Source organism: Larimichthys crocea, chromosome XIV, assembly GCF_000972845.2.
Source record: "Larimichthys crocea isolate SSNF chromosome XIV, L_crocea_2.0, whole genome shotgun sequence".
Lineage (NCBI taxonomy): Eukaryota > Metazoa > Chordata > Actinopteri > Sciaenidae > Larimichthys > Larimichthys crocea.
Window position 1 is genome coordinate 9,540,111 of NC_040024.1, and position 15,250 is coordinate 9,555,360.

The 15,250-nt window shown below is 43.4% G+C and overlaps 1 protein-coding gene across 1 annotated transcript in view; it reads left to right on the forward strand.

The window, feature by feature from the left end:
• The window catches only part of trpc5a (transient receptor potential cation channel, subfamily C, member 5a), a 119,434-nt gene extending 105,293 nt beyond the window's left edge, over positions 1-14,141 (forward strand). Inside the window, exons 14-18 of the mRNA XM_019265673.2 lie at positions 3,624-3,819; positions 4,056-4,265; positions 9,069-9,110; positions 12,055-12,144; positions 13,083-14,141. Coding sequence (XP_019121218.2) covers positions 3,624-3,819; positions 4,056-4,265; positions 9,069-9,110; positions 12,055-12,144; positions 13,083-14,141 — 1,597 coding nt within the window. The remainder of the gene's footprint in view (positions 1-3,623; positions 3,820-4,055; positions 4,266-9,068; positions 9,111-12,054; positions 12,145-13,082) is intronic.
• The last annotated feature ends 1,109 nt before the right edge of the window (positions 14,142-15,250 follow it).

The window sequence follows — 15,250 nt, forward strand, 5'->3', positions numbered from 1 at the left end:
CACCATTTCAAGTTTCAATCAGGCGTAAGGTCTCCTGTAGGTTAAGGCAAAGATTAAGGTTATAGTTTCGCTAGCTAATCCATAAAGTGACAAGACAATCCACTGTGAGCTGATGAATACATACCGCTACACTGTGTGATGGAGGATCCAAGCACCGCCACCGACTGAAACACCTCGTCTTCAGGGAGAGCGCATAATTGCTCCTCGCTCATCGTCACAAGACTGTTCGATTGGTTAGACTCCTTCGATCACCCAGATTCCTTTGAGTGAAGGAAGACAGGTCACCAAAAACTGTACATGACAGTTACTCAGAGCGGAAATATCCAAGATCAGATGCTTCTTTCGTCAAATGAAATGAGACTTCTAAAAATCCATCTGTTGTTTGATTTTTACTCAACTCATTTGGGGAAGCAGAACTGTAATAGATTACAGTCTGAATGGTGAAGAACTGAAATAACTTTGCACTCATTGGCACAAAATGTGCTCCCGATGGCACACAACCAAAAATAAGACACGGATTCATAAAAACTACAAGCAAAGCTACATCAACATGTTGTGTCTTGAAATACATTACTCAATACAATTCTTGTACTATATATTTTGTAGATTTGCTTGAATATTGTTGAGTAGATACATCCAAACTTTTGACTGGTACATACAGTGAGGTGGGCTGAATGAAGCCTGGTTGCTCAAACCAAACCAAGTGCCAAAAACTGCAGTTCCTCAAACGTCCATTGAGGCTGGCTCCAGAAGTGAGTCAGTCTCCATAAGTCCCCATGTTAGACAGCAGAAATAACATGTTTACAGCTGGTACAAAAACAGTTTTGGTCTCTGTAGCTAATTTCCTTCATGACAACTGTACTGAGGGTGAATTATATATACAACTCACCTGTTCACATTATATTAAGGCTTAAAGTTATGCAGGATTAAGAGCGTGGACGCTTTGATTGACAGGTGGGTGTTTTCTAACATCGCTGTTACAGAGCCTCATAAATCACACTGAATTCTTTACGTCTTAACAAGAGGAGAAAACAAACGTAGAAAATGGATCTGTTTTTTTTCTTCGTTTGTGAGACAGCCACAGTTACAGAGGAGTTATTGAATTTTTGATGAAGCAACAATTGGCAGAACCACAACCACACAACACACACACGCCACACACACATGAGGTTTTGTCTGCAGGGCGTTATTTATTTTTGTGCTGCTAAAATATTACACACTCCAACGTTTATTGTCACTGCAGTTGTGTGGTAGGAGTGTGTGTGTGTGTTGTTTAAGTGTATGAATGATCGCTATATCATCAGCAGTATATCAAGTGTGTGTTGTGCTTAGGCAGGTAAAGAATTCAATTTAACGAGGTCTTCACTTAGTTTGAATTCCTTCCTCTCTTCACGTCCTCCTCTCTTTCGTCTCTTTCATTTCATAACTCCGACACAATATCACGCTCGGTTGCTTCATTCATCGTTGATTAAATTCTCTCCCTCTCTCTCTTCGTCTACTCCACCTCAGTCGCTCGCCCCGTGAACACACACACACACTTTCACCTCCATAAGCACAAACACACACACTTGATATACTTGCTGATGATATAGCGATCATTCATACACCTTAAAGCAACACACACACACACTCCTACCACACACTGCAGTGACAATAAACGTTGGAGTGTTGAATATTTTATGCAGCACAAAAATAAATAACGCCCTGCAGACAAAACCTCGCTGTGTGTGTGTGTGTGTGTGTGTGTTGTGGTTCTGCCAATTGTTGCTTCATCAAAAATTCAATAACTCCTCTGTAACTGTGGCTGTCTCACAAACGAAGAAAAAGAAACAGATCCATTTTCTACGTTTGTTTTCTCTCCTCTGTTTAAGACGTAAAGAATTCAGTGTGATTTATGAGGCTCTGTAACAGCGATGTTAGAAAACACCCACCTGTCAATCAAAGCGTCCACGCTCTTAATCCTGCATAACTTTAAGCCTTAATATAATGTGAACAGGTGAGTTGTATATAAATTCACCCTCAGTACAGTTGTCATGAACGGGGAAATTAGCTACAGAGACCAAAACAGTTTTTTGTACCAGGCTGTAAACATGTTTATTTCTGCTGTGAAACATGGGGACTTATGGAGACTGACTCACTTCTGGAGCCAGCCCCAAGTGGACGTTAGAGGAACTGCAGTTCTTGGCACTTGGTTTGGTTTGAGCAACCAGGCTTCATTCAGCCCACCTCACTGTATGTACCAGTCAAAAGTTTGGATGCATCTACTCAACAATATTCAAGTAAATCTACAAAATATATAGTACAAGAAGTTGTATTGACTATTGTATTTCAAGACCAACATGTTGATGTAGCTTTGTCTTGTAGTTTTTATGAATCTGTGTCTTATTTTTGGTTGTGTTGCCATCTGGGAGCACATTTTGTGCCAATGAGTGCAAAGTTATTTCAGTTCTTCACCATTCAGACTGTAATCTATTAACAGTTCTGCTTCTTCCCCAAATGAGTTGAGTAAAAATCAAACAACAGATGGATTTTTAGAATTGTCTCATTTCATTTGACGAAAGAAGCATCTGATCTTGGATATTTCCTCTCTGAGTAACTGTCATTTACAGTTTTTGGTGACCTGTCTTCCTTCACTCAAAGGAATCTGGGTGATTGAAGGAGTCTTAACCAGTCTTGTTAACAGTCTTGTGACGACGATCGAGGAGCAATTATGCGCTCTCCCTGAAGACGAGGTGTTTCAGTCGGTGGCGGTGCCTTGGATCCTCCATCACACAGTGTAGCTGTATGTATTCATCAGCTCACAGTGGATTGTCTTGTCACTTTATGGATTAGCTAGCGAAACTATAACCTTAATCTTTGCCTTAACCTACAGGAGACCTTACGCCTGATTGAAACTTGAAATGGTGGTGCAGTGATTAATACTGTCGCCTCACAGCGCAAGAATGTTCCTGCTTCAAAGCTCCAGTGAGCTTTGTTAGTTCAGCTTCCTCCAACAGTCTGAAGACATGCAGGTTGATTGGTGATGCTCAATGATTGTGTGTATCTACGTGGCAACCATGTGATGAACCAGCGATTGTCCAGGATGTACCCCATCTCTCGGCCAGTGTCCAGTGACCACAGGATCAGCAATCATGGACAGACTTCCCTGCAGATTTTCAAATAACTTTTACCCGACTGTTTCTCAAACAAAAATATCTACAACTAAATAGTGCTAGAATGTTTTACGTTTATATTACCTAAATTATGTCCAAGTATCTCAGCTTCCATCGTGGAAAACACCATGAACGAGTAAGGGTGGACGGTCACAGAGCTTCCCAAAGCGTGCAGTTCTATGTCCTGCAAATCCGCAACCGTCCGAGTCAAATACCAGAGTTCTCTGGTGAAGCCACATCGTGAATCATAAAACTAACCTCTGCATACTCATCTGGAACCGTTTGAATGTCTCTGAAATGGCTGATCAACTTATATTTGTCGTGGTTGTTTCTGAAGACACCCTGAGAAAGATGAAGAACTTCTAAGGAACCCTACAGTTGGTTATGTACAGGTCTTTGTAGAGTTATATTCATTGTTCGGTTTTGCAGAATCCTTCACAATAAAAGTTTTCTCTCGTTCTCTGTCCTCAGGCTATTTGAGACTCTTCAGTCTCTGTTCTGGTCCATATTTGGGCTGTTAAACCTGTACGTCACCAACGTGAAGGCCCGGCACGAGTTCACAGAGTTCATCGGGGCGACCATGTTCGGGACGTACAACGTCATCTCACTGGTGGTTCTGCTCAACATGCTCATCGCCATGATGAACAACTCGTACCAGCTCATCGCTGTAAGTCACAACATTTGCAGAAAACTTTGAATTAAAGTTAAAAAAGAGGAACCCTTTATTACCATCTAGACTTTATTTGTTTGTCTGGGCCACGACTATTTGAAACTCATCCATTATTTGAGATTTTATTGGTCCCACTGCAGATTCCTCAGATCTTAAAGTCTTGTAGTCGTCACATCTCTTTAATTGCTTTCACCTCGTAGCTTCAACAAGCCGTCTTCTATTTTGTCCCGCAGGACCACGCCGACATCGAGTGGAAGTTCGCCCGCACCAAGCTGTGGATGAGTTACTTTGACGAGGGCGGCACGCTGCCGCCTCCGTTCAACATCATCCCCAGCCCCAAGTCCATCTGGTACCTGCTCATGTGGCTCCACAACAAGCTGTGCAGGAGAGGCCAGCCGCCCGGGGAGGACACACACAAATGTGAAAACCTCAGAGAGTTCACGGTAAGAGCGTGAAACAAAGAGTGTCATCACCCATGATCATTTAAAAAATATTAATGCTGTCTACTTTACACTAGGAAGGAAATCCTACACAGTGGTCCTTGAAAGTTCTGTAATTATTTATTAAGTTTTCCTCGCGGCTTGGTACCAATCGGAGGACCAGGCGTTGGGAATATGTGACATATTATTTTGTCCAGTTGAATCTTTTTATATTCAGCAGGCTTGCTCGGGGACCGGCTGTCTCGGTTGTTTCTTGGCGTTTATTGTTTTTGTCATTCATGTTATGCTTTCTTCGCCTCAGCCCTGGAGAGAAACGACATTTCATTCATCTGGATGTGCAAAAAATGGCAACACAATTGAACTCGAACTTGAATCTGATTGTTTGTGACAGGACAGGATGCAATTGGATCAAACCAGTCAACACTGCAGTTATGGAAACTCATCACTATTGACAAAACTCGTAAGGTTCAGAGGAATATAAACGTGCTAATGTTTTATTTATTCATGTGTAACCTAATATGCTGGCGTGGCCATATGCCTGTCACTGAACAGTCATGCAAACAAGCGGCGCAAGTCTCAGCTGGGGTAAAAGGCCATATGCTGATATTCATGTTAACAAGTCACTGGAGGATTCACAGGCTTTACACGCAAACTGAGGTCTGCTTACTGTGAACTGAGTGTTTGAAGAAGCTGCACGAGTTGAAAGAATCAAGAAAAATTCAGTTTTATCTTCGTCAGTTTGACACAACAAACCAAGAATGATTTGGAAGCTTCGTCAGTTTGACACAACAAACCAAGAATGATTTGGAAGAATAAAGATGAACCTCGACATTTAGTACTGACCAAATTTAAAAAGTTTACCACAAAGTTTGTAATGAAAATAAACTATTGGATCACTTGGATCAGATTTCCAACAAATCCGAACCGGTTTCATTCAGGATTCAACGGTCGACAATAAAATAATAAACCTGCGTGACTGGAGGATTTGTAATAGTGGGTAAAGTCTAAGGTCTTCCTAACGAGAGTTCCTAAACCGGCCTTGGATGTGACTGCAGCACAGGAGTTGATTGCGGCCATTCTCGACAAAGTTTGTGAGTCTTTGCAAGAATACACAGCTGATCTATTATTGCCACGTCAGGCAGCACAAAGAAAAATCAAGCTGGCTGGAAGTCAAACAACAGAAATTGCCTTAAAACACCCTGTTAAGACGCCATGTAGTTACAGAAGCTTCAACACCACCTATTTTTTCTTTTTCTTCATCCACTTTGTGCAAACATGTACTTGAACTATGGAGATCATTTTCACAATACGTTGGTGACCCATTCAACAGAACAGCTGTTAGCATTAGGCAGTATTAACATACTCTCTGTGGATCCATGCTGAAGTGAGAAGAAGACGGTACAAACCATGTCTGTTATCACGGGGAACGCAAGATCTCTCTTCAATACGATGGAGGAGCTAACGGTGCTAACAAGGCTACAGAGGGTGTAGCATCATGGATGACTTCAGACTTGCTGGTAACTCTGGACAGCTTTCAGCTTGTTGTTGTGGAGAAGTTGCTGAAGCCAAAGGTCAATGGTGAGGTCAGGAAGGAAGAAACTGTTCAGGAGCCTCTGATTATTTATTGATGCTTGGCCAAGGAGAATTAGAGACACTCTCAAAGTTCATCAGAAGTGCCTGAGTCGGTCTCACATTCTGCCCCAACTCATCCTGGTGGATCGACTTTAAACCCCAAGATAACACCACAAATACTACACGCCCAGAATGAGTCACAGAGAATGTCTTTACCCATGGAGGTGTTATTGTCAGCATATTATAGTCTGGAGACACAGATTGGGATGTCAACGGCAGCTATCTATTATGTCTAGGAAGGCAGCAATAGGTCTCTTCGACCCTGGACCACCACCGTGTTGAGATAGACTGGCACCTACTGTTCCCAACCAAAGCCAAACAACTAATACTGAGGACCTCAAGGCCCACATGTGACCTCGTGTAACCTAAGGATAGAAAATTTCATAACACTTGTGATAGACAATAGAGCAAAGGATGCCGGACAGCTGAGGATAATTATTTAACTACGTAGCCTACTTACTCATGGTACCAAATCTGAGCATGTTAACAAACATGGTGTGAAGAGAGAATAGTCTGGATACGGAGACAGAGCAAAATAAAAACAACATCTGCCATGCCAACTGTGTCTTTTAAAGAAACGCAGCGGAGTGAACGTGTAAAGTGGCATGATGATGAAAATAAATGAATTCAGAGCCCGCGGTCAATCAGAGCAGAAGAATTCATCGAGCGACCTGCTCGGAGCAGCGGAGCCGAGCGGGAACGAAGCTGATACGTGTCGTTCGACTGAAACACAATCACACATCAGCTGTGCGCGTCTAAAAAGCACAGGAGGAACATCGGAGAGCGAACGCGTCCAGATAAACACATCTAACAGTCCAGTCATCTGGAGACACACACACACACACACACACACACACACACACACACACACACACACACAGTGCAGCTGCCATGTTCACCTCAGCTGAAATCAGCTGCGTTATATAAGCCCACCAGCCCACATAGGTTCACAGAGCCACACAGCACTGCAGAGATCTGATCAAGGGAGAGAGTCAGTGTGTGTGTGTGTGTGTGTGTGTGTGTGTGTGTGTGTGTGTGTGTGTGTGTGTGTGTAAGCAGAAAAACAGTATGAGTATATGGAAGGTGATAGAGAGGATGGAGATGGAGAGAGAGATTGTTAGAGGAAGATGTGGCGAGGATGGATGCAGGTTTGTGTGTGTGTGTGTGTGTGTGTCTGTGTGTGTGTGTGTGTGTGTGTGTGTGTGTGTGTGTGTGTGTGTGTGTGTGTTATTGGACAACATTGGAAAGACAAATCAGAAGCGTCGGACACAGTCGGACGAGTGTGAAACATGATGAAAGCGTAATGGAGACAACGCTGAATAGAATGAGACGGTATGAAACAAAAACAACAGAAGATGGATGTGTGAACGGAGGCTGCTGCAACTTAAAATAAAAACACCTTTAAATCAGAAAACGGAGGAAAAGTTTAAAAGAAAATTTGTATTTTTGTGATTTAGAGCCCTCACTGTGTCCCACTGTGGTAAATATGGACAGCTGTATTTGTTACCTAAGACACATTTAAAAACTCACAAGTCACAAACTTCAGCAAGGACCCGTTAATATCACTGGCGTCGGCGTCTTTCAGCCTTTTATTTCACCAACCACTAAAAGTCAGTCCCACATTTACTCTTGTCTGACGGACTCTTGCTCACTCAGCTTCTCTCTGTCATTGTGTCCATAGAGGCTGCTGAGCCCGGTTACATTGTCCGCTTGCCCAGCAAAGTCCAAACAGTCACTGGAGGATTCACGGGCTTTACACGCAAACTGAGTGTGAATGATTTGGAAGAGTAAAGATGAACCTCGACATTTAGTACTGACCAGATTTACAAAGTTTACCACAAAGTTTGTAATGAAAATAAACTGTTGGATCGCTTGGATCAGGAGCAGAGATTTCCAACAAATCCATTCTTGAACCGGTTTCATTCAGGATTTCAACGGTCGACAATAAAATAATAAACCTGCGTGATGGGAGTCTTCGCTTGCCCAGCTCCTGTTCTGGCACAACACCAGCTCCACTACCCAGCAGCATTTGCCTGCACCCCACTGTGGAAACCTCCTCTTCTTCTTCTTCTTCTTCTTCTTCTTCTTTCCAGTGGTCCAAATCACCTGTGGTACAAACGCTAACACTCCCCCGGTGCTTTGAGCTCACAGTCCCGGCTAACAAACTGAGCTAACAGCAGCTACAGTTGGCAGCAGTTTACTTCACCGGCGACTAAAAGTCAGTCCCAGATTTACTCTTGTCTGATGGCTTGTAGTTCAGTCACTCACGTTTCTCGTCTTAGCTTCATCCGTCAACATCCTCTTTGGTCATTTATCCTCTGCCACTTGCCCAGCTCCTGTTCTGGCACAACACCAGTTCCGCACCCCGTCAGCATTTACCCGAAAACCTACCCAGTAGTCCAAAACGCCGGTGGCATTAACATTCTGCCCAGTACTCTGAGCTCACGGGCTAACAAACTGATCTAACAGCAGCTACAGTTGGCAGCAGTTTACTTCACTGTCCAGCAGGAAACTCTGTAAACCTCGCTTTGTCGGTGGAGCCATTTACATTTTCACCATGATGTATATTTCCAGTTCTCTTTTATTACCTGGGCTGTTACTTCAGAAAATCAGTGATGTCGGTGAACACAGTTCATGTGAGTGCAAAAGAAGTTCTTCTCTGTTCTGACATATTTATCGGAGGCAGAGGTAAACCGTCTTGCATTAAGACGCTCAAATCAACAATTCTCGTGTCACTATTTCCCGGGTGAAACAGTGACTAATGACTTTATCGCTCTCCTTTGTGAACATTTAATGACAAAAAGCCTGACGTCTGCAGAGTGAAGGCGCTTTAAAGAGAAGAAACTCTGGATAAAAGCATCAGGCTTAAAATGGGAATGAAGAGCAGGACTTCTCTGTCCACGACGTCATAGATCCATTTTGAGCAGAGTTTTAAAAAAAGATGATGAACGGGGGTTCATGACTCAGCACCTCTCCAATATGCAGGATCCAGGCTGTAAAAGTGTCATTCTGTCAGCCAGAGGCAATTTGTTACCTGTTCTCTCTTTTGTTCTACTTTGAGGCCATAAATCATTTTTTTCAGAAAAGGACGTCGCAGTATGAGTGTGTATATAAAAAAAGAGGAATGAAAGTATATGGAGAAATATTCAACGTGATCTGTTCTTCTTCCTGCAGGAACGCCACGCTGACAGTCTGATCCAGAATCAGCATTATCAGGTCAGTACAGCCGTCACGGCTTCATGTCGGTTCGTGTTCGTGACTTTTCTGTATCTCTGTTCGTGCAGAGACATTGAGGTTAAGGAGATCGTTAGCCCAGAGCTTTATCATCACCGTGAGGCAGCAGAGGAAGTCACAGGCCAAAAAAAAAAGACTTGTATACATGACATGTGAAGTTTAATAGGTGGTTCATCCATTAAAAGAGCCGCTAAGAGGCCAGAGAGGAAATCCAAGTCAGGTTAAGGTGATGTAAACAAATATACAACTCTAACTGTTAGTGTGCGTCGTATCCATGAGGCATTGAGAAGCTTAGTGTGCTGGCTCTAGTTGTCTGTGTTCAGCAAGGTGAGCTGTAAGTCAGCAAAGACATGATTTATGATTTTCCGGGCGGTGTGTTGAAGGTGCCCCGTGGAGCTTTTGTGTAAACAAACCAAATTTCTGTTTACATCCAGTGTTCCTCGCCAAAAACTCTTTGTGTGTCCCCGAGGTCTGACAAACAAGTTGGATATATATTTGCTCCCCCACATAAAACATTTACAGAGCATGAATTACATCCACGTTTACTCCCCTCGACTTTGTTTGTCCAGCATCAACCTTTTTTACCTCCACCTGTAGGCCAGTTGAATAGTGAGAAACCATTAGTAGGAACATGAATCATGTCACCTGTGTGACCAGAAAGTGCTACACTCTAAAAAATGTCTGTAGATTTCACAGTAAACGACTGTAAAATATGACATGAAATGTTTCAAAGTTTTGTTTACACAGCATTTTAGAGGATTTATATAGCATATAGTATTAGAGATTTTACGGTAAAACACCATAATATTTGATGGGAAAACCTTTATTTATTTATTTATATGGCATTCATACGGTATGTTTATGTCAAAACAGCAAAAAAACAGCAGCTTTAAATGTGAATCAACTGCACAGAACATTTTACCGTAATATTAGGAATATGTTATACTGTATTTATTACGCTAAAAGTCTGGAAACAAACCGTAAAAACAAGTTTTCACTGTTTACTAAGGACCAATTCAGCAAGGCCTAAAAATGACAACAATAAAACATTTACAGTAAATTAATATTATTAGGTTTAAGAGTTTTTGGCTTCACGGTAAAACGTTCTCTGAATATTACGGTAAAAGGATGTTAAATATTGTTGATTTCACGTTTAAAGCTGGCAGCTTATCAAAAGAAATGCTGTTTCGACATAATTAACATGAAAATACTGCATGAATGTTGTATAAATAAAGGTTTTGCCATGAAATATTACAGTGTTTTTACTGTAGAATTAACAGTTTCTAATATAAAATACATTATTCTGTATAAATTCCCTTGAAATCTTGTACAAACAGCAGTTTTGAAATATGACAGTGGTTAAATGTCTACAATAAAAAACACATAAAACAGTTTTTCACCGTAAAATCTGAAATCTTCGCTGCCTTTGGTGGAACATTCCTGGGTTTCTTGGTGCATCACCGCCACCTGTAGGTCGGTGATCTGATGTTTACATCCAGATTTTCAGCTTGCAGTATTGTTCTAACCTTTTAAATAAATGTGGATGCGCGTCCTTGAGCAGTCAAACAAGACATTGCTTCACAGAGCCACAGAAAGTGAGCAGCAAACACATCAAACTATCTGTAAATCTCACACTCTGCCGGCCACACAAAAACATCCGTCCACATAAATAGAAGTGCTGTCGAGCGTGGCGGTGTCAGATAAACTGAAGGTGAAACTCTGCTGCTCAGATTAAACAACATTTTTGATATTAGATTTGAGAACCGATTGTGCAGAGACAGTATATTGTCTCTGGCAGCTACGACTGTAATTCAGTTTTTTTTTCTTTGGGAGGATTTTTGTGAATTTGCTCGAGCAAATCAAACAACATCAACGGCAGTACTTTGTGTTTGGCAGCGGCCGATTGTCACTTTAATATCCGTCCATGTTTTTTTAAGGATTGCTGCAGGAAATCTGCCCTTCGCTTTAACGGAGAGAGTGTGGTGCGTTTTGGCCGAGGCGGAGAGTGACAGCATGCCAGACCATCGCGTTTGGCAGTCACAGGTGTTGACTGTGGGAGGATGCAGTGTGTGTGTGTGTGTGTGTGTGTGTGTTTGAATAACCACCCACTGAGCACCAAATGCTGGTGAGATTTGTCTGCGCTCTTTAAATCAATAAGGGTCAGCCGCCTCATTGGCTGATTACTTAATGAGACAGTAACATTTGAATTCAGCGCTTCGGTGCTGGGATGATTTCTTTTATTCGTGGCATTAAAAAAAAAAATCTCTGGCAATCATGATGGTGATTGTTCCTCTCTGGTACTTTTTTTAGTCTCAGATAGTTTAGACATAAAATATTATAAAGTATATGTTTTATATATGTTTTAATTCATACAATCCAGACGGATCCAGACCTTCATTGAAGATATTAGAAGACTCTATTGATGGAATATATATAATAATGTTTTTATCAGTGTATAATCACCTGAATATAAGAATTATTATGTTTTTTTCAGCCTTTTCTGACTAAACACTGGTTCTAGATGGAGATTCAAGTGTAAAGGTTTTAACTTTTAGGGTGATATTTTATAAAACATGCATAACTGTGTTTTCAGTGACATATAATCAACTTAAAAACTCATTTTTAAACCTTTAAAACGAGCCCTTTATATCTACATATGGAGCGGGTCTCCAATAAGGAATAAACATTTGGCATAAGAAACAAAAATCATTTCATTTTTGATCATTCATGAATCACGGAACGAAAAATAAATCATCAGAGTATGAACAATGAGAAATAAAATACCAAAGTAACCAAAGATTTGACACATTGTTCATGTAGGTCGGTCGGTTTTTAAGGTGTGAGAGGAGCAAACACACCGAATAAAACAACTAAATATATATGGTATATTAATATGTCAAGTAACCATGGCAACTGTCTCCAACAGGAAGTGATCCGGAGCCTGGTTAAGAGGTACGTGGCGGCGATGATACGCAGCGCCAAGACGGACGAGGGACTGACGGAGGAGAACTTCAAGGTGAGGCTGTGAACATGTTGTTGGACATTTGGACATGGGGACTTATGGAGACTGACTCACTTCTGGAGCCAGCCTCAAGTGGACGTTAGAGGAACTGCCAGCAGTTTATCTGAATCTTGTTTTAGTTAACAGTAGCTCTGCTCAAACACAATCGAACAGCAGTTTGTTGAATCAGTCGGAGCTCCGTCAGGTGCTCGCTGATCGTTTGTCTGCAGGTTTCATTGATGCCGACGAAGATTTAATAAAAGATTAAAAGATTTTTAAAGACTGCCAACATCTCGAGCACATCTCGTCCTCGTCTGCTGCGGAAAAACAACACCGCTCTGTGATCGACAGAGATAGTCGAGAGAGTCGATAATCCACGAGGAGTTTTTGTTTTTCGGTTTTTAACCCGCAAATCTTATTCTGAGCCGTTTCCCATGATGCCTCCGGAGCCCGACGCGGTCTTTGAAGTGGAAAGTTCCTCTGGGCTTTTCAGTGCAAGAACAACACGAGGAGCTAAATCACTCTCAGAGAGTGTGTGTGTGTGTGTGATGAGTCACAATAGGCAGTGTGTGTGACTAACATCAGGTGCATGTTAAAGTAGATCAGTGTTTTATTCTCAGTGTGTGTGAGACGTTATCACTCCGTCTCTGTCAGTGGTATTCACAAACACAAAGTGTGTTTCCGTGAACGGAATGAAGCAATTTTAGTTAAAGTGAGTCGACTCTCTCTTCCGTCTCTTGACCTCCATCTTCCTCCTGAGTCCTTACCCTCCACTTCACCCCTCTGCCTCTACAAATTGATGTTTCACCTCCCTCCTCTCATTCAGTCAGCGGTCTCATCTCCTCGCCCTCGTTTGTTCTCGTTCTCTCTCCTGAATATCACGTTTCTGTCTTTAAAATAAACTTCAATGTCTTCTCATTAAATTCACAACATCTCTCTCCGTCTCTTTCCAGGAGTTGAAGCAGGACATTTCCAGTTTCCGCTACGAGGTCCTGGATCTCCTCGGCAACCGCCGTCCTCCCCGGCGACACTACTCCTCCTCCAGCGAGACGACGAGAGAGGACGGCGCCATGGCGTCGGAGGACGACAGCGAATCAGGCGACGGCTGCGGAGGCGGAGGAGGAGGCGGCCAGAGATCGAAGGGCGTGACCTTCATGACCCCGCTGGAGGACGACACGAGGCCGGCGCCGACGCTCGGCGTGTCCGCCCTGGTGCGCTCCATTTCTGGAATGACCCAGATCGAAAAGGGAGGAGGAGGAGAGGGCGACGAGGGGGAGCTGCAGGAGGGCGTCGGATGGGGGGAAGAGGAGGAGGAAGAGGAGGGGAAACCAAAGAGCAACGGGCTGAAGACGACCGTCATCCCTCCGTCCTCCACCACCGTCCTGCCCTCCCCGTCCTCGTCCTTCTCCTCGTCCTTCTCCTCGTCGCTCGCTCGTACGAGAAGTCGCCTCCAGCGCTTCTCGGCTCCGGGAGCAAAGACAGACTCCTTCAAACGCCTCTCCTACCTGTTCTCGCGCTCCAAGCGCAGAGCCCCGCCCATGCCTCTCCCCCTACAGTCCCCGCCCTCTTACACCATCTCCGACGGGTTGCTCCGCCCCCTGGGGAGCCACAGCCACTCTGACTTCGGACTCAGCGACGTGACCAGAAGTGAGACTCACCTGAACGAGGTGGGCCGCTCAGTCGACATCAATAACCCCTCGTTCTCCCCGCGGAGGACGAACGGGCGGGACTCGCTCCTGGCGTTGCCCCTCCCGCCCCCGTGCCCCTGCCAATCCCTGCACTGTGCTTCCAACATGTCCGAGTCCAGCTCGCGCCTCCTGGACTCCAGCGAGGACATTTTCCAGGGCGGAGGCGTGGGAGGAGGAGCGGGCCAGGGCGGCGTGGATGGAGGAGGAGGCGGGAGAAGAGGAGGAGGAGGCGTGATGATGCTGGGCGGGTGGGTGGGACCGTGCGACGATGTCATAGAGGACAGCTGTGAGGTCATAGAGGACTCCGTCACCACACAGCTATAGGAGGGACGGACAGCTGGACTGTTTTTTTTCTTTGGTTTGTTTGGCTGAACACGTTCGGAGGGAGAGAGAGACAGAGAGAGAGGTAGAGGAAGGAGTCCGGGAGATTCCGTGGACGGAAAGATTTTCCGTGTCCGGTAACGCCTGCGAAGGACGGAAGAGATCCGGAAATGGACGGACGTTCATCAAGACAGTCTGACACGATCCCAGGGAATGCCGCTGTCACTTCTTATTCCTATATTTTCACATACATCAACTGCATGGATGTATTTTAAGCTTCAAAACTACATTTAGGACGAATTTGCTTTAACCTCGTGCTCATCTTTAGACGCATATAGAAACAGATTTTCTGATCTTTGGGAATGTTTTACACTTATTCAAACCCTCATAGTTTAACATGAAGAGTAATATCTTTTTAACTGAGGTCAAAGAGCGTCAGCGGGCATCTTTTCGTGGTCAAACTGTCTTCATGAACGTCTGCCTTTTTTAAAAATTATTATTTATTGCAAATGGAGAGTACAAATATTTCCATTTTTTTCCTCTGGGAGATTCAAACACGCATGATTATTATGGAATTACAAGTAGCCAAAGTGACTCTTCGGATGGGAATGTTTGGTTTCCATCGCTCCGGATGGCGTCTTTCCCTTTAAAACCAAACTTTTTGAAAAATGTGTATCGGATTTATTTATTTTTTATTTTTTAAAATGGGATTAAAACCACTGGAATCTGAATGTAACGACACTTTTACCTTAAATGAAACGGACCGACGCCCACTTCCAAACGACGAACTTGGAAAAATCGCAAACGTTATCGGGACGATTGGAATAACCCGACGGATTTAACCTCGACTCGCTGGGACGGACGGGAATCGTCGCTCTGCCGTCGATAGCCTCTCTCTCTGTATCAACAAAAGGGCCAAGGAACTTTATTTTATCCTAATAACAGTTATACTAGTAATAATAACAACAATAATAATAATAATAATAAGAGACTTCTAATAATAGTTAATGAGGACTATTCTGGTTTCTAAAGACTGTCTTTGCTTCTATTTGAGTTGCCTACGATATCCTGGCTTCTCGTTCAGCTCTTCCTTAATAAGTACACTTTAACCT